General features: G+C 32.7%; 1 protein-coding gene and 1 long non-coding RNA gene across 8 annotated transcripts in view; one reads left to right on the forward strand and one right to left on the reverse strand.

Annotated features, from left to right (window-relative positions):
• LOC105214618 (homeobox protein cut) overlaps nt 1-12,149 on the reverse strand; it is a 155,943-nt gene extending 143,794 nt beyond the window's left edge. For all 3 annotated transcript variants that reach the window (XM_029041916.2, XM_029041917.2, XM_011188141.3), the window contains exon 1: nt 12,013-12,149. In XM_029041916.2, coding sequence (XP_028897749.2) covers nt 12,013-12,132 — 120 coding nt within the window. In that variant the 5' untranslated portion in view covers nt 12,133-12,149. The remainder of the gene's footprint in view (nt 1-12,012) is intronic.
• LOC105214617 (uncharacterized) overlaps nt 1-20,934 on the forward strand; it is a 181,674-nt gene that overhangs the window by 158,174 nt on the left and 2,566 nt on the right. The window contains exon 6 of one of the 5 annotated variants that reach the window (XR_008471397.1): nt 10,871-12,019. The exons of the other annotated variants lie outside the window; for them this stretch is intronic. This is a non-coding gene — a long non-coding RNA (uncharacterized LOC105214617). Of the gene's footprint in view, nt 1-10,870; nt 12,020-20,934 lie in introns of those variants that run through there. 5 annotated transcript variants of the gene reach the window in all.

Here is a 20,934-nt window from a genome sequence, read left to right on the forward strand (position 1 = left end):
TTATAATTATTCTTCAATTAAAATGTTGTTGAATTAGTTTTTTTTAAACCAATATGAAAAGCAAAGACTTCATCCTTATTCAGTAACATTTCTATTTAACCACAAAAAACACCAACAATAACAACAATAATTTATGTCTACATTTTTCACTTTACTTTCATATGCTCACTAATTACCGCTAAATGCAATCTTTTAACTTTCCAAACAAAATACTATTTAATAGACAGCTAATCGCTCTTGGTGAAATGTTTCTATGTATGTAAGTACGAGTGTACTGTGTATACGCTGCTAAGCGCTTTGCGCTCTAACTTTTGTGTTGTGTTGAAAAGTGATAAAAAATTACCAAACAATTGGTCATTTGCCTATAACTTAATAACGGCTAATTGCCATTTTATTTCCATATAGCTGCGAGCTGTGATGGTGCATATACATTTTGATGTTGTTGGTTGTATATATGTATAGTTAGCTTTAGCGCATAAATACTGCTGTTTTCTTTTTTGTTAAAAGACACTCTTAAAACTCACTGCACACTAACAACTGACAACCGAATACGCGTACATATATACACATGTCTACTCTTTTTCACCTTTTAGGCACTTTGATTTAATTGTAAGCCGCTTTTGCCGTGCCATACACGCTAAGTAAGTTGATATGTATTTCATCCTTTGTATTGTTGCTGTTGTGTGTTGCTGCTGCAGTTGGTAATTTGTGCTGCTCAATATATCAGTCGATATCTTATGAGTTTTTAATTTTAGGTTTACTCAATGCAAATCAACAGAAAAAAGTCTCCACGTACATTTGTGTGTATGTGTGTATCTCTAAAACCAAGACCTGCCCGCTAGCCTGATTTCTGCTGGCTGAGTGGCTTGTATGACAGCCTTGCCAGCAGATCGACTACTTAGCGGACTGCACTAGTCACTACATACACATATATACATATGTATGTACATATATATTTGTATTCCTTTGGCGTCTCTGCACACTCTTCAATCTGCTGTTGGCTTTACGCTTTACGCTCCTCAAATGGCATTTAACTGCCATAGCTCATCAATCGTATTTCCTACAGATTTTTCACATTTCGTGCGTAAAACAGCAACAACAAACCCGACAGCAGTTAAACTCCAGTCATTCAAGCAGCTCTACCACTCACTTGCTTGTTGTTGTTGTTTTGGTTATATATGTATTTTTTCTGTGTTTGGCGGAGTAGTGGAAAAAATGCACCTTTTTGATTGTGAAAAGGACAAATCACTCTGCGTGTGTAGGATATTGAATAAAATATCATTTTGTACACACCCCCTTTTCGTTCATGGTCACGCGGTGCGAGTTGAGATGATATGCGAGATCAAATATATATATATATATATCAAATACATATATAAGTTGTTGTTGTTGTTGCTTTTTCGCATGTGCTGTCAATATATACAGACACACAGGTGATCAGCAGCAACTACAGTGGCGGTGGCGGCGGTAAAGACACAGCGCTTGGCTGCTTTATTACTTAGTGTTTATTGTTGTTGTCTTTTTCATACTCTTGCACTATTTATTTTGCTTTTACTGCTCACTAGTATTTCATTTTATTTTATTTTTTGCATATATTTTATTGCCCTCACCGTTGATGATGATGAGCGCATCCCAGCACCAGCGCATGCCCACAGTTTATAGGCTTACATAAATAAAAAATTGCAGTTCTTTCTATATTGCGCACTAGTAGAAGGCGCACCGCCTAAGTGATCGATAAAAATGTGCGAATTCAAGAGATAAAATTAAAAAAAATACAAAAATAAATGTGAAAAGCGCAAACAGTCCTGTAGAACTTGCCTCAAGGTTATATGCGCATGCGTAAGGGTTGCCGCTGCAATTTGATTGATACATTTGTGGCGTCTTACTTTTATTTTCACTAGCATGCAGCACATTAAAAAGAAATCATCATTATTGGCAGATTTGTTTTTACACATACTTTTCTGATGTTGTTTTTGTTTTTTTTTTTTTTTTTTGTATTTTTTATGCTTGCCAGCGCATTTAAGGATAATGAGTAGCCTTTCAATGAAAAATTGCCGCTCATTTGTGTAAATGAAAGAAAAAATAAGAAAGATTTGTAGACATGAATATATATAAGGTTATACGAAAAAAAATATATTATATTAAACCGTTGCTATGCCACTTATCGTTTTCTGGAGTTCGATTACGCCCTTAAGTTGCCTCAAAACGTCACTCGCATTTCTAAGAAACCCGTAGAATTCGATTATTTCATATTTTTATACTCTTATCTTATAACTACTTATTTTCAAACGTTTCTTCCGTTTGTGGTTAGTACGATAAGAACGTAACAGTAATATGCCGTCGAGGAAACACAATTGTATAAGGCGATTTGTGTTGAAATTCACTAAATATGTTTTATGAAAAAAAATTATACATTTCATATTAGTAGTTGCATACAAAAACACAACAACAATTTTTTTATCGCTTATCGCAAAATAAATGCATTTAATATGTTCGAAAATGACCACAAATTATTATCGTTAATAACTAATTGTTGATTTTCTGGGAAACAAATTAAACGGGAATACTACTTATATTACTTGTGGGTTTATACGTTTTATACAAATTTCATTAAAATTATTAATTGTATAATTTATTTTATTTTATTTTATTTTATTTATTTATTTTTTTATTCTTATTATTATCTCATTTTAATTAATTGTTTTTATTTTCTATATACTTCTTTATCCACTTTAAAATCTCCTTTTATTACCGCTTCGTGTTTGAAACTCAAAAATCCACTAAAACACCTCTAAACAAACACAATTAATATTTAAACTATTTACATTTATATCTTCCAAACGCCAAAGCAATTTGTTCACATATTCGTGCTGCATTTTTTATTAGAAAAAAAAATAGCGAAAATTGTTATAAAAAGCAAAGCAGCGTAAAGCAACTAATAAAAATACATCACACCAAATGCAACAAAAACAAAATTAAAAGCGCTTTCACAGAAGGAAATATAAATTTAAGGCATTTAGAGGCTTAATGGATTAGAAATTTCATATAAAAACTAATTAAAATAAATAAAATAATTAAATATATATTATATTAAAATAATTAATTTAGTTAATTAAAATAAAAAAAAAACATAAATATAAAATTTTAAATAAAAAAAATTAAATATAAATATGAAAAAAAATTACAAATTATTCAATAATAAAAAATTATAAAGACTAAAAGTATTTTTAGAGTATTATTTTTATTCAAATTTATTATTTTATTACTTAAATTCAATTTAAATTTTTCTTACTTTAATTTTGTATAAATTTTTTTTATAAATTGTATAAATAGTTTAAATATTTTTTTGTATATATTTTACATTTTTTTAATGCTTTTATTAACTTTTAATAACCCGCTATGCTGGCATGCACCATATTTATTATTTATTATATCGCTATTTGTTCATTTTATTTTTTTTTTAATTTTATTAATTTTTTCCTTCGCATTTGTGAAAAAAATCGCCTCAAAAATACTCCGCAACAAATTACGTATAATTTCTGCAAATTAAAAATGCAACAAAAGCAATAAAAATGTACAAAAATTACATTTCGAATACACTTATGAATTGGAAACAAATCGCTTACAACAACAACAAAAATTCGAAAAAAATATAAGCACCAACAAGTGTCTAGACATGCTAACAAGCAACGCATTTGTAGCTACTACACTTGTTAAGTGCTAGCTGCAGTAAAAGCGCCAACAAAAAAAGCAGACAAAAACAAAACAAAAATAAATAAATAACAAAATATTATAGGCAACAAACACTTGTTGTAGCTGCTTAGCGTAGCCTCTAACACATTACATGCATATGTGTGTTTGTGTATCTGTGGATGTGTAGTGCTACAAGTAGTTGCTGCGTGATGCGCGCTGTTCGCTACCCTGGCCAACGCATGCTGGCTCGAAACTAGAGCGCTAATTAAAATTCAAACCCGTCAATAATCGAAATAATTAAAATATTGTGGCAATCAGCTAGCGAGAAAAAAACTGTATAGAGACAAATTTATATGCATAAAAGCAATAATAACCACAGCAAACGGCATAGACATTGTAGTAGCTGGGCTAAAGCAGTCACCCACATGTGTGCTTTTATTAGCGCTATAGCGTTGAAGCGATCGAGCGTTCGATTGCTTGATCATTAAATGTTGTTGCTGTTGTTGCTGATAAACACACATTTTTCCATATTTATTTATTCATTATTGTGTTTGGTGGGATATTTGTTAATGTTGTTGTTGTTGATTTTATTATTAGTATTGTTGCTGTTATTGTGTTGCGCTCTATTATTAAATTAATTTGTCAGCACGGAAATTAAAAACCATAAAAATGTATACAGTTGTCATTATGGTGGTCTAATGTGAACGTGCAGCATTCTAACTATAGCGCTGCCTATCGAGCGGCTCACATACTTACATACACATAAATGTTTGTAGGTTATGAATTTTCAATTGCGGGTGACAATAATATGCTGCTGCAGTTACATACTGTTGTTGTATATACACTTGTTCGACAGCTGTTATGCATATTATTTGTATGCAGTGTACTATAATGCTGCTGAGCAAATATTTACTTATAATTTTTTTTTCATGTGCATACAATTGTTGTGTGCACGTATGTATGTGTGTCGGAGCAACTTTTTGTTTTTTGTGGGGGCGCGCGTTCATCAGCATCAAATCAACATCCTCTTCAAAATTTGTTGGGTTTAATAACAGCTTCCCGCTTCAATGAAAGCGTATAAAATATATATGTATTAATATCAGCGCGAAGAGAACACATTTTCAAGCGTTTTTAATCAAAAACTGTCCACACTCAGCAACTCAATGATATGCATTTGTTTGTGTGTGCACTTGCGGCGATCGCTAACTACCACCCATGCACATCCGTTCTGTGAATTTTGTTTTCGAAAATTAATAACAGCACAAATCCACACACACACTAGCATATAATATAGACGCTCGTAATAATAAAATAATAATAATATAAATGCCAAGTCAGTTGAGTGAAAATATTTCGAGTTCATGATCTGTGCGCTGAGGGCGATCAATTTCGATGGCTTCGATGACTGATTCAGTAGAAATTCATTTCAGTTTTATGATTATTAATATTTTTAATGTCTCTGTGTTTAGGCGAATGTTTGCATTTTCTGCTGATTTGATATCTTAAATGACAATGGTGTGTGGGTGCTTTTATTTGTGTGTGTGTTTAGACTGAGTTAATGTCATGAGTAAGCGGGAAAAATCATTACGTTTTGGAAAAAATTATATTTTAGTTAAATAATAAATAGCAATCAGTAATATATGGCATTGAACAGCAAATGATTAAGAAAAAAAATCTTAAAAATTGTTTAAAAAATTATAAATTTTATTTAATTTTTAATTGTGGAAAAATTATAATTTTGAAATTGTTTTTGTATAGAATATGAAATGAATAACAAAAAAAAAATCTTAAAAATTGCAAAAATAATTATAAATTTAATTAAATTTTTTTGGTAATATTTTATTTTTGTAACTGTTTGTGTTTATAATTTTTTGTAAATTACATTAAATATTTTTATTTTATTTACGGCACTTAATAAAAGGTTAATATAATTTTTGAACAGAAATAAATGTTTATAAAAATCAATATTTTATGTCAAAAGTTATTACATATTAAATAAAATGTTTACTAACAAAATTAATAAAAAAATCAAATTAATTTAATTTTTTTGTGCAACCGCAAAAAATGAACTCCTCAACTTCTGCAGGAAAATCTTACTTAAATCAGCTGGCCAAGCGTGCAAAGTCAATGTTTTCCTTACGACAACAACAACGCTGCGTTGGAGGCAAGCACGCTCTGTAGCTACTCTGCAAAAAAAATATGAAGAGCAGAAGCTGAATTATGGCACACCTCCCAGGTAGCAACCGCAGCAACAACGCAGTGACAAAAACGTTCGCCACCACAATAGTGGCAACAACAATGGTGACTATTTGCACATAGGCGCACACACATACATACATATGCTTGTTTATACATACATACATAGATTCATACATAGTTGCGCTGTCATGTACATTATTAGCGGTCTGCTACCATTATTTCTATTGCCACAGTCACTGCTACCATTTGGTGGCTTGTTACAGTTTCACATTTTTTCCACACAAGACATTCATTCATACATAACTTAACTGCCATTAATGTTTGTGCGGTTGTTGTTGTTGTTTCACTACTTGATTCGCGCTTTTTGCAAAGGCGCTTTGATTTCATGAGGTCGGTCTTAACCAGTTAAGCGTCGTTGTTGTTATTGCTATTATCTTTCGCGCTGACTTTGACGTGCTATGGTTTTTACAAGGCTGCTTGTTGTTATTGTTGCCTGCCACCAGTTGGTGGCAGTTTGGTTCCACTGCTTGAGTGCGTTAATGACGGTATTGGCTGATCGGAAGGCATTAAGCCATGCCGGTGTCGTCTTCGCTTCCCTGCAGTTATTTTCTTAGCAAATTTTTGTTTTCTATATTTTATTTCTCTGTTAGTTTGTGTGTATGAAAATACTAATGTTGTTGTATGTGCATAGCTTGCAGTGGCGCTGTTGCGCCTATTGGCGGCGTCTGCAGCGGGCGTTGTGTCACGCTTTGCTATATATTATTATTGTTGTAAAGTGGTGTTCAGTTTTTTTTGTATATTTTTCTTCTAAATTATTGGCATCGCTTTTGCGGTGGCCATTACAAATGGGCGATGATAAAGTGGCTGGTCAGCGTTATTGCAACTAAATACCATGTTGGCGCTGTGCAGCATTGGAATTGGATGATAGATGTTGCAAGTTGTCTGGCGGAGTTTTTTATGTATCTATGATAGATCTGGCGTATTAAAAAGGCCTAGTCTTGTAAATGTTTAAGGTGCTTGAGAGTTTCAAAAATAATTTTGAGCGTGTAAAAATATTTTTCTGAGTTAATTTAGATTTCTTAATACTTTTTGATAAAGGAAATACGATTTTTCATATATATTTTTATATTATAATAATTTTTATTTGTAAATATAAAAATATTTCATTTTAACAATAAATTATTTTAAATTCTGGAATTCGAAATTATATATGTATACTATAGCTTAATTTAGATAGTTGAAATATTTCTATAAAATATTGTATGTACATACATAGATAACACATATACATACAAACATATATACATGTATTTGTTTCTACTATTTATTCCTCACATACTTTGTAGCAAAACTTCCGCGATAATTACCAGCTATTGAGTGCATTTATTGGCTAAATAGTAAAACTTATTAAATTGTGCATAGAAAATTTGCAATAAAAATAGCAAAGGAAATGAGAAAAATAAAAAACAAACAGAACAAAAGCAGCTACAGATGAGCGCTTAAGCTAATAAACAGACACTTGTGCATGTAAACATACATACATATATGCATATAAATATGTATGTACGCATTGAATATCTAGTTTTTTTGAATTGAGCGCAATTTCCAATTATTTTCGAAAATAGCGCATCAACACCTACGCGTAAAATAGCAGCAGCAAACAATTTTCTGTTTTTTCTATGCAATATTTTAAATTGTTGCATGCCACAAAGTATTCCAAAAAGCGCAAAACAGTAAAATAAAATTAGAAAAAATTAACGCACACACGCTTATATGTATGTATACATATACATACTTACACGTATAAGTATAAGTATAAATTTGTATTTAGTTGCACGCATGGCATTTTAGTGTGCACTAATGTTGCAGGAACAGCGTCAGCAAAGTGGCAACAAACAGCCAGGCCGATTGTATTGCTGCTACGACTGTTGTTGGTGATGTTTTGGCATTGAAGGAGCAACTGCCGGTCTCAGTGCCGCGAATTCCTAGAAATACGTGCCACTGCAATAACAAGTATGCAACAACAACAACAACAAATACACAAATATACATATAATATAAAATCCGTCAGTCAAATGTGTTGTTGCCGTGCATTAACCGCGCTCTAGCTGCCGCTGCTGCTGCCACTTGGCTTTTGGTTGCTTACTGCCGCTACGGATGCACCGCTTGCAATTTGCCGTCGGCAATTTTCGCTGTCATGCTTGCATGAAATTCAATCTAAGGAAAATATTTGCACACAAATGTGCAATCAATGCGAGCTGTAAGCTCAGACTGAATGCTGTCAAAGCGGGTGCTTTTCGCTGCACCCTTTATTAAAAAAAAAAATAAAAATTAGAAAAAAAACAATTATAGAAAACGCTTTTAAATGTCATTCGTGCCACGAAATTGATTGCAAATTTATTTTTATGCAGCAGCTGGCAGCAGTATTGGTGTTGCACATGATTGAAAATTGCACAAATGCAGACAGCAAGTGAGATTAGAGTTTTAGGAGCGTGAAAGAGGTGGAAAAAGTTAAAATTAATTATAAAAAAATTATTTGTAGGGTTCCAAAACAATTTTTAAACAAAAAATATATTTTTTTTTGTAATTGAACTTTAGCATAATTCTCTCATTAAGTCTGTAAGATTTTTGAGAAACATCAATTAGCTACTCTTCTCAAAATTATTATTGAGAAACTGCTACAATAAACAACACTGAGTTATCTGCTAATTAGTCGAAACCGATCAATACTATTTTGCTACTTAAAATATTTCACTGTTTTAATGATCTGCTGTCAATAAACACTTCTCTTTATTCCCCTTCTACCATGCATTTATCCACTCTCCACTCTATTATTTTTCTCCAACAGTCTATTCGAAACCTCTTCTTCACTGCAATACTAATTTCATATTTTGTTCTTTCCAACACTCAAATACTTCTCTATATAACCAATCTACGGTTTCCTACTACTTCGACACAGTTGTTGTTGTTGTTGTTTTGTATCGACATCGCTTCATTTTCGACAAAATCAGTTCGCGTGATCAACTCAGATCAGCGTTCGACTGCAGCTTACTGATCACTTCCATGGAAATCAGTCAATAATCATAACATCAACAACAACTATGGCAAGAGCAAAATTAAAAAAATGTTAATTTCGTGGAAGTGTTCAATAAGAAGAAATTAAGTTTTTCAAAATGTTACCACTTATACAATTATACATAGATTATGCATAAATATTTACACAGATATCAATACATAGATATTTACAAACATATGGAAGCGGTCCTCAGTGCTTGAGTAGATTATCATCGTCGATATCTCAGCGTCTGCTGTGTGCATATTTGTTCGTATAAATATTTGTAGCGATATGTTATTGCAGAAAAAAATTCGATAGACCGTTTTCACACAGGCAATTTTTGTCGCGGCAATTCTTAGTTTTATAGGAGAGGGGGCGACGAAGAGACGAGAATTTCTCTCTCTCTCGCTTCCCTTGGTCGCCCCCTCTCCTATAAAACTAAGAATTGCCGCGACAAAAATTGCCCGTGTGAAAACGGTCATACTAATCTTGTTACGATCTATGAGATCTCAAAAATACATATACACTTTGTGCATATGCTGCACAGCTTTCAATGCGAAAAATTCTAAATCAGCAAAATCGCTTGTGTTATTGGTTTATTATGCGCTTAATGCTTGTATCCATAAATTATTGTTGTTGTTGCTGTTATTGTTTTGTTACTTAACGAGAATTTGATTATTTATTAATGACACGATTGAATTGAACAAAAACAAGCAAATATCGAAGTTGTGGCAGAGATTGCAAGCAAAGCAAGTGAATTTATTTGAAAAAAAAAAAAACAAATAGCTTTTATTGCTTAAAGTGATTGCAAATAGTTGAAAAGAGCAGGAAAAACGAGTTAAATATTAGCTAGCGCTGAAAAACATAAATAATTTTTGAAGATTTTTAAAATATTTAGAATTTTGATTTTCGAAAAATTATTGAATCTAAAAATTTCACAATTTAAAATTAATGTTAAATATTTGGAAATATTAAAACAAAAATTTGAAATAAATTCGAAAAAATCTTGAACAAAGTTTTGAAATTAAATTTTGAAAAACAAAAAAAATTGAAATTTTTTTATAAACTTATACATAACCTAAAACACAAGATTTTAGTATAATTTTCAATAAAATAATTTTATTTCATTTTAATTTAGCTCAATTTAGCTCAAATAGAAAAATATGGAATGTTTCAGTATCTTCCTCGGAATGCGCTAATCTCGCGCGTCTTTCCGCGAATTTCGCATACAACTCCAGCCACAGCGCCACAACGGCTTCCAATGTCACAAAATTATAAAATTACCACAAATTGAAACACAACTGCGTCCCCAAGCAACAAAAACAACACTGTCACCATAATAAAGCAGCTATCCAACATAAAAAAAATAAATCTCTCCACCACTTGCGCTGAAAGTCTTTCATTTGCAACTTCAAAATCAATATTTGCAACGTAATTAACTTCAAAATTTGAAATTTATGCGCTCGTTTCAAGTAAGAATTCTAATGAAGGGCTCTTAAAAATAGTTGCACACACACAAAACGACCGGCTGGAAGCAGCCTAGAGACAAGTGGCATACTGTTTGTATGTATGCACGTATGTTTGCTGCAAATAGTAATGCATTTTGCCACTAGCGAGGGTTGTGGCACTTGTATTTTTCTATTGGCGCACGGCCAAATTGTCTGTTGCGGTTTTTCAACGTGCAAAAATTCCCGTTTATATTGCAACAAGCAAGTGTATTGTGGTAAATTTGTAAATGCGAAGTGTCAACCATATAGGCATACGTATTTAAGTCAATAATATCTATATGCTTGCTATATATAGGTGTGTATCAGTGAACTAAGTCAGTAAGATTTGTCTAGACGATACTTTTTTTGTATTTTTTTGCAACTTTTTAAGATATTTTTTTTTCAAAAAACTTTTTTTTCGCTCTTTTCCCCACAGCTTGCTTGCAATCCTGTGACGAAATCACAAAAATGTACTGTAAATAATTATGCGGCGTTCAAAGTGAAAAGCTGCGTCAGCCAACCGGTCGCGTCTATAAGTTCGCTGAATTGAGTAATTGCATTGGAAAATGAATTGAGAAATTGCATTGAAGTCACTGCTTGACTGTGTGCGTGTGCGGCAAACGCTAATTGCGGCACAAAAGTGCGCGGACGGCTACTAGACACTGGCAACAAATTGTGTGGTTTTTATTTAAGTAAGCAAACACATTTGTATTGAGTTGATTTGCTATGAATTTGCATTTTTCTATTGCCAATTGTCAATTGATTGCATATTAATTTATTGTTAAGCAAACGCTTGTTGTGATGATATAACTGTTTATATTTTTTTTAACGGATGCTTTCTCAACACTTAAATACTCGATAAGTCAATCAATCATCATTTGCCAAGCGGTTGTAATTATATAGGAATCTTCATCAGGTTTATTATTTAAAATTTTGCTGTGGGATTATGAGTTGTAATATTGCAATTCTGGTGTTGTAAGGCGTTTTCGATTTGCATATGACAATAATAAGCGTAAATAATTAATCTTGTGAAGTAAAAATCAATCAGAAGAATTATCAAATAATGAGCTCCGTTAGAAAATTATTTTTTGTAAAAGAAACTCACATCGAAAAATTTAACAGATTAAAATTGTGAGATTTGTCTTGCATCAATTTTGAAAAATGTTTTGAACATTTTTGAAAAATTACATACATTTTATTTTCGAAACCTTTTAAACAAACTACATATTTCTAACTGTTCAAGAGTGCAAGAAATTTATAATTTTTGTGAGGCAAGATTAAGCTGCCTTTTGAGAATCGGTATTAAATAGATATTTTCACAATCACAATTTTTCGAAAAAGAGACATCACTACATTTAGAGAATAATATTTATATATTAATTTAATTATATTAAATAAGAAAACCCTATAAGATAAGCTACACTGCTCACGGAGAGAAAAAAAATTAATTATTCCGTTATTGTCCCTGATGTTTTTATCCGGACGCGTGTTTGGTGTAACTTGCATGTACTACGATAATACTCAATGTATTTCCCCTCTATATAATATAATCCACAAAATTGTCATTCAACCACTAACCTGTTGTAAAAATTGTGCCAATAGATAAAATTGCTCCTTTTTGAAAAACCAATCCATCGATTGAACAGCCGTCAAATCCATATCGGCTGTCCCAGCGGCTTGCGGCACTTGTGGCTGCATTCGGTGGCTGCTAGCTGCTAATAATAATTCTGATGATTGCAGTTTGTTATTGTTGCTGTTGTTTGATTTATAAGTATTAGCAACACTGCTTGGAAATTTGTTAAATTGTGTATTAGTTAATGTTATGTTGTTGTTGTTATAATTATTGGACGCCGTTGTATTACTAGTTGCTATTTTAGTTGTTTTAGCTGCTGTTGTTGTTGGTGGTATAATAATTGCGTTTGTTTTGGTTGTTGTTAATGTTGGTGGTGTTGTTGTTGTTGTGGGTGTACCAGCACCAGCAGCAGCTGCAACATCCGCACTGGCACCGGCAACACACGCTGTTGTCGTTGTTGTTGCCGTTGTTGCTGGCGTTTTGGCACGCGTTGTTGTTTTTATTAGGTTAGTTGGCGTTGCCGTGTTTATTGTGATTTTGTTGAAATGTTGTATGACTTTATGTTTTCAAAATTTTTTGATTCTTGTGTTCTAAGCAGCTAATTCACACTGCTGATTTTTGCACTTTTTCACTTTACCGTTATCATTTGTATGCTTGCGTTTTTTGATTTGTGTCACTTTTTTCTTCACTAATTTACTGCACTTTCATAGCATATTTTTTTTTTTTAAATTTAGCTTCCGGTTCAAATTTTCTTCTTCGTATGTCGTCTCACTACAAATTTTAATTTTTGTCTGATTTTAGCCATTTATTTTGCGAAATTTTTTTTTTTTGTTTTTGTAACTGAAAGGGAAATATAAATTTGTTAAATTTTGGTAAAAAATAAACACTGCATAATTTTTATTGCACTGTTGTACATATAAAAAAAATAGGAAATTTTTTATATAGATTTTTAATTTTTTTTGTATATTAATATTTTCATGTCTTTTATCACTGACACTTCACAATTCTTAAATAGTTTATTTATTATTTAGTTTATTTGTTCATGCCATTCACTTCTATTTGATGTTTCAGAAAAGAAAAATATTTTTTTCCCATAAAAATTCACTTCATTGAATCTAATGCAATCATTTCATAGTTGAATAATAAGGAAATGATTCTAGTTCAGCCGATGCTTCTTTAGTGGAATATTTAAATTTGGTTTTAATGTTTGAAAGACTTAAAAAAAACGTCAATAAAATATTTGGTTTTCACAAAGGAACATATATAATAAATATACATATTTATTATTTGAGCTTTATGAACCACTTTCAGGAAATATGAAATAAATTTTATCGAGGATTCACAAAATGTTAAACGGATTTATATTAAAGTTAATAGTTCTTATTTTATATTTCCTTATTCAGTTTTTGTAAACTATTGATTTCCATTGTTAAATAGTTTTCAATATTTTCACAGTATAAACAATTTACTCTCTTGCCGTAAGAGTTAGTTTAATAAAACACCTTCAAAACTTTGAAAAAAGTGTTTTATTTTTACCAAACACAATTTCATTATTTATTATTTTATTTAACACAGTTTTTAAATGTATTTTCAAAGTTCACTAGAGTGTTTTTGCCGTCGCTAATTCAATGATTTTTTTATTTCAGTACAAAATATCTAACAAGATTCCACGTGAACAAAGTTAATTTCATGACTAATAATATGCACTTAAACAAAATTCTTTACTAAAAAATATTTGATATTTTTTATTGAAAATCGCGCAATTAAAAAAAATTTAATTTTAACAAAACGAAAAAATTATTTATTAAATTGCTTTCAAACTTTCTATTATTTATCATGAAACTGTTAAATTATCGCGGTTAAATGAATTATTAAAAAATACTGAATTTTTTAAAATAAATTATTTTGTTAAATTTTAACTGAAAAAAGTAAAACAATGATTGTTTTGCTTCTCTACGTTGAACAACTTTAAGTTTCAAATTATTTAGTATAATTGGATTTTTTTTTGCTTTGTGTAGTCCTTGGTTTGCCACTGAGTCTATACAATATTTTTATTTTTAATTAGTATAATTATTAAAAAAAAATATAATGTTAACAATGTTCCACCGTTCCAATCTATTAATCTGATCGTCGAGTTCAAAATTCTGCACAATTTCAACATATTCTCATTTCACTTTGTTTATTTGCCATAATAAATATATTTTCAGTTTTGATTTCACAAATGTTAGGCACTTTGATTAAGTTTTTATTTTTAGTATTTCACACTGCTAAATTTCTTTCATCGAAATATTTTTATATGCGCCTTTTATTTGTTGTAAGTACACGAGATTTATTTAAAATAAATTTCTGCAATTATTATTTGTAAAACACAACAAAAAATTTTCACCGACGCGAAAACAAAAAAAAAATTGTAAATAAAAAATTCAAATATAGCCAGTTGATTTTGTTTTTGTTGCTGATTTGTTGCAATGTTTTGTTTTATTTGCCAAAACACACAAATAATTACACAAGCACACACCTGTATATAAACAGTGTTTACAAAAGCTCTGCATATTTATACACGCCCACAATTTAGCATAATATTGTTGTTGTTGCGAACATGCAAACATGTGTTGTTGTTGTTTATGCAATACATTTGTGTTAATACAAAATTGTTGCTAAAAATGTTTTATTTTTGTTTCACCACTATATTTTGTGTTGTTTTTTGTTGTTGTCACCGATTTGTTATTTTTTTGTTTGTTTCACACATTTGTTTATGTATTAATTAATAATTAATAAACTCCTTTTTACCGTATTTCGTACTGCCAATAAAGCCCGTAATTTTTTGCGATTTATTTTCTCATTGATCAATTCGCTATCGATCGCTGTCGCTGTCCGTACAAGCCAGCGGCGTACTACTACACTAGGCTATACTAATAATAATAATAACAAACAAACAAGCAAGCAAGACAGACAGACACACACGCAGACAGCGCAACTATAATCTAATAAGATGTTGCCTGTCACGAATTCGGCTGATGACTGAACAAATCGAACATTAACGAAGCGCGCACAACCCTCCCGTGTGTATGGCCAATGCGACAGCGCTAACAGCAGCGACGTCGACCGCACACAAGACACACCAACAAGCATTGGCACGTATGTTTGCGCATGTATATACATGTGTGTGTGCGTGTACGGCGCGGTGTGGCGTTGGCGACTGCATGCTCACAGTGGAGTATATTGGCCCAACACCATACATACATATTCGTTCGAAAGTCGTTGCCGTTTGCCGATGTAGTGGTGCTCTTGTTGCGCGCGTACTGTTCAACAGCGCGTGTTTGTTGTTGTTAACGCTGTTTGTTCTTCTGCTCGATTCTTCGAATGCTACAGCAGCAGTGAGCGGTGCTGCTGGTGGCTAATGGCTGGTGGCTGGCGGCTGATGGTAGTGCTAGCGTTTGTTGTTATTGCTATTTGGTTTGGCGTTGCCAATCGTCGCATCGTTTCCATCATCGGTTGGGCCATCGGTTCATTCGCACAGCGACCACCATCACCAGCATTACAACAGCAATAACAGCACTGCTGTAGCTCTTCCTCAGTTTGGCTCATTTATTGTTATTGCTTTTTACCCATACGTTGGAGTTTTTATTTTCTTAATTGTTGTTGTTGTTCTTTTTATTTTTTATTTTAATTTTCTGTGTTTGATTTACTTTACCCATTCGTTGTGTGTGTGTATTTTTTATATTTTATTCGTTCAATATTTCGGTTTGTTTTTGTTTTTGTTGCTTATCCCCACATTTCCATGTGTTCGGTTTCGATTGCTGCTCACTCTTACTGCTCAGTCGGCATTGGCGGCAGTGACGCACGCGTCTACGCTGACTGCAGCAACTGCGGAAGTACGGCGCTCGCATCGGTTTATTTCGGCTCATTTGTTGTGAGTGCCGGTGTTTGTTGTTGGCTCGATTTATGATTTCGCTCAAAAGCAAAGCAATAAATGCCTATGAAAGTTGTTAAAGAAATGGAGTGACTGGTTAATGAAGGGTTTTCAATGTATTTTTATGAGAGTCGACACAGGTCGCAGCCGTAATGAGTGGTGGGATTATCTTATTTAATAAATGCTTGTACATATACTAATGCTATGTACATTTATTTATGCATATACATATTGAAGTAAATAGCTGGCATATTAGTTATCGTTGTGCTTTCGAACAGGTGAAGAGTGAAGTGTAAACATTTAAACTTTAAAATAGGAAATAATAAAAATCAGAGATCAGCGACAACATTTTTATTGAAACAAATTAATTAAAATTGATTGTAAATTTAGACGTAAATACTATAATTTTTATAATAAATTAGAAACAAAAAACAAATGTACAATAACTGATTATAGAACATTAAAATTATATTTCCATTGTGTTAAAGTGCCAATGAGTATAGGAAATTCTAATATAATATTTATTACTGCGTTTCCAGTGAGCCCTCGGCAAAAATCCAGCGTTGACAGCAAACTACTGACGTGATAATCTGAAATTATTAGGAAAAAAATAGAATTGGAATTTTGGCAAAGGTTCGTAAGAGTGGGCAACTTCTTCAGATATTAAAATTATTACTCGGATTTACATGCAATTTTAGTATAATATTTAGAAGATGTTGTTTAATAAGATCATAAAAAAATACAATTTTTGAAGCAGTGAAACCCATGTAGCCCCTTAAATACTTACTACTTCCTGCCTTTTGTTGCAGCGAAGAGCTCTAGGTATAAAGGTGGTTTTCATTAGGAAATAAAACGCCACATAATAACATTAAATTATGGTCATTATGGAATTTAGCTTTATTATAAAGATATTGGGTTGTCATTAAGTTTTAAATATGATTTCGAACAACTGAGCCCCTAGCAGCGGGGCGAATAAATATGAGCCGAGAAGTCCAATTTTCGACCACTTTTTGCAGCAATTGTGTCGTTTGTCAGAAACAAACGTTGTTCAGGAGTAGGTATGTTCATCATGAAATAGCAAACCGAAGTGAGTAGAACAAGAGTATGAACAATTCAAAAAAAATATTGCTTCATTGATCTAGTAATCCCGTTAATCTAGTATAATATAATAATTATATATTCCTCTTGAACTACAGTCGTATGCATGTAATCGGAGTGGTCCCTTATTTTTATCGTGTAAAATACTGTCATTCGCTTTCCCCAAAAAATGTCATTTGGTACTATATATCCATACTATATAATCGTAGTTGAGAACTGGGGAAAATATATCTCGTTCTTCAGCGTTGTTTCTTGGCCAATTCGATATTTTTCTTCAAGAAGAATCACACTTAAGATCCTCAAAAAATCAAGTGTAATATTTTCATGGCGGAGATTAATTTATTAATTTTAAGCATTATTTATTTTTATTATTTATTTTTCATTTATAAACATAATTTTAAATGAAAAAATTTAAATCTGGTTTCTCTACTATTTTCAATACATTTTCCTTCGTACAGATCGTGTAACTCGTGTGCTTTGGACGAAAATCCTTAAACTACCTTGCCTAAAATACTAAAATCCAATCAGTAGCAACAAATAGCCATACTTCAAATATTATACCGCTAAAAAATCATTTGGGAAAAAGTCGAAAAAATTACAGGGAAAATGCGAGCTCAAACCGGAACACACTCATTTACTGCCTAATAAACGCGCTCTCACCAACAACTACCACTCAATGCTATGCAAGTGGCAGCGGCGTTGACCTATGCCACAGCTGCAGTCGCTGTCGACAGCACAGTCGACGTTATACGGTGTGCGGCAGCAGGTTTGCTGCTTTATTCCTTCGTTTGACTACTTGAGTGTGTGTATATGTGTGCGCTGCTGTTGCGCTCACAGTATATTTGTTGCATGTTGTTGTTGCTATTGTTTGCTTTTGATTTCTTTTAACTGCATTGAATTTGTCATTGCGTTACTCTGTTGATTTCGTTTTTTTTTCTGGTTTGGGCATCAAGTCAGTATTATTTTCTATTACAACCCCCACCTACCCCTTTTTCGTTTGTAGTTCATGTGTTGAGCGCATGAAGGAGAGCGAACGTTGGTGGTGTTCCTTTTCCAACCACTCATTCGTTTATTTATATTTTTTCTCATTTTAATTTTTCTTCGATTTCCATATGTGAGCGTTCTATAGTGGATTTTTTTAAAAGAAATTTTAACATTCGTATTTCATTTACTTTTTTTGGTTAAGTGGCGCTCCTGCGCGTTCACTCTCTCCAAACGCAAAACTCAACTTGCTCTTCGGTTTTTCTGATTACACATTGTATTTGTGTTGGGTCTTCGATGGCTTCGGCAGTGTTTTCTTTACTGGTTTTTTATCGGCTTTATTTTTTTTTTTTTTGTTTTTGCCTTCTTTTATTTGCTTTGCATCACTTGAGCGCATTTGATTATTTTTCAAGAGCGTTGAGTCTCTCAATTTCATGCACATGCCAACAGTATATTGTTTGACTGAGCTTATGCTCTTCCTTGCGCGTTATGCGAGTGGGTTGCGTCGAAGTCATCGTCACTGCCATTACATTGCCGCCGCCAATGTATTGAAATTCATTCATTCACTTCAATTTGTTTTTATTTCTCTCTCTCGGACCATTATATCTTGCTGTTGTCATTGCTGTCATACACGTTGTTGCTGTTATTGTTGCTTTTGTTTTTATTTTTATTTTTTCGTTTCCTTATAGTTGCTGTTGTTGTGTTTGGGGTTTCTTTTGGGTTCGCCCGTTCGTTATCGCTTGCTGCTGCTGTTTCTGCTGCTTGACTGCTTGCCCGGTTGACTGTATATACTGACTGGCTGGCTGGCTGTCTACTTGCTTGGTTGCTTCGACTTCGGTTCTTGGCTTCGTTTGCTATTTCATTCTGTCGCGTGTGCCTCACAATTCAATTGAAATCATTTCATCGTCGCATTTTTTATTGCTGTTGTTTTTCTTTTCTTTAACTTTTTTTCGCCTCCTTTGGGGGCTGGGTGTTACACCATACACTAGGGCGTACTGACTTTCATATGCACGTGAGCACGTGTTTGTGTGTGTGTGTGACAAGTACAAATCCGATTTTTTCTCGCACCGGCGCGACGCTACTGCTTACATACGATTGTTGTTATTGCTTGTTGGAGCATTGTCGTTGGTGTTGTTGCTTCGTGCATCAACTAGTATTCAATACGATTACGATTTCTTTTCCATTTATTCTGTCGTCTTTTTCGTCTACTGTCCTTCAGTCTTCGCCAGTCTTCTGCTCCACAAGACCTCATACTCTTCAGATTTTTATTTTCATATTTTTTTATTTATTTACAACCACTCTCTTTTCTCTCGCCTTTAGTTAGATGTGAGTGTGTGAGTCGTGCTTGAGGTGGAGCGCCATCGCCGTTGTCGCGTATGTTATACATATGTATGTATGTTATTGTTATTGTAGTTATGGGGCCGCACATCTTTCTTTGGCTACCCTCAGCAAGGCAGCCTGCTGATTACTTTTATTCGCTTTTGTTGTCACTCTGCTCAAATTTTTACGGTTTTTATTTTATTTTTATGTGCGCTACTGTAGTTGTTGTAGTTATTGAGCATTGTGTAGTTCGGTTGGTTGGTTGGCTGGGCATTCGGTTTATTTGATTGTATATCGATGATAGATATGGGAGAGATTCCTGGGATAGAATGAGATGATTTGAGTTGTTTTTTTTTTGTATGAAGTATGTATGTATTTAGGAGCATATACACCCATAATATATGTAAGCAAATCCTCAGGTCATATAGGTAAATAGGGGGATGTGAATACATATTGAAAACCAGAATTCTTTCTAACCTGAATTTCTTGAGATTACTTCATAGAAGGTTTAATGTACATACTTTTATATGTAGTTTGAATGTTTGACAATATTTATCAATTCTATCTGTTTACTAACCATACTAGTTTTTTTGGGAATCTCCCTCCCTAGAATTTATTTATTTATTAAATTAAATCGATTAAATTTCAATGTTCTTCATATTAAGTCACTGTACGGAAACACCTTCTTTAAAAATATAATTAAACATTTTCCAATTAATTCGTAGTGCTTGTTTATAGCATAAAAAACTTTTTACCAAAGAAACAAATAATTTAATACTTTTTTAATAAAAGATAAAATTTTATTTATTATTTTTTTTTTAATTTATATGTATGATAATTCGTTTAAAAGTAATTTCATACTCTCAATCATGCATTTATTTAAAAAATATATACTAAAACCTTTACTGCCAATCATGAACAACACAGCAAAAAATTATACACACTACCAGCTAAACCAATCACTACACTCACTCACAGCACAGCAACTCATCGATTTGATTGGCTTTGATTGATTCGCCATTTAGAAACGATTGCGCTGTCAGCAACGGGAAAAAACAGTAAAATTTAGAGAGAGAATCGACAGCACATACGCACAAGCAAAGCCGAATGCACCTAACAGACACCTAACAACAAATATACTACAACAACTGTGTAGATGTAAAAAGTACAACAAAACCGACAACAAACCCGCTCGTGTCTGCTGAGCAGCCAACAAGCAGCAAAAACAACGTGTGCACACACATTTGCGCGTAAGCATAGCGGTGCATGTTGAGAAAAATGGAATTTTTCTCTGTTGCACAAAAGTAAACAGAACGCTATGTGAAAGGAAAGAGTAATGCAAGAAAGTAAAGAAAGCAATGAAATGAATTTTGATAGGGGAGTAGCAGCGGTAAAAGGCATGGCAGAGAAATGAGGGGGCATATAAATACAACTTTGCTCCAGCACCTACACCACTCCAGCTTATTTTTATTTTTATATACTCTCTCCTATTTTTTTGCAATTGAATGCTGAATGCTGGGCTTCTTTCGCTTACAATTTACCCAATTTATTGAGGCTCTAGCTTGTTTGTCCCTGAAGTTGGAGGTGAGTGGAATGTCTTTAATGCATTTTTCTC

The sequence above is a fragment of the Zeugodacus cucurbitae genome, chromosome 5, assembly GCF_028554725.1.
Source record: "Zeugodacus cucurbitae isolate PBARC_wt_2022May chromosome 5, idZeuCucr1.2, whole genome shotgun sequence".
Lineage (NCBI taxonomy): Eukaryota > Metazoa > Arthropoda > Insecta > Diptera > Tephritidae > Zeugodacus > Zeugodacus cucurbitae.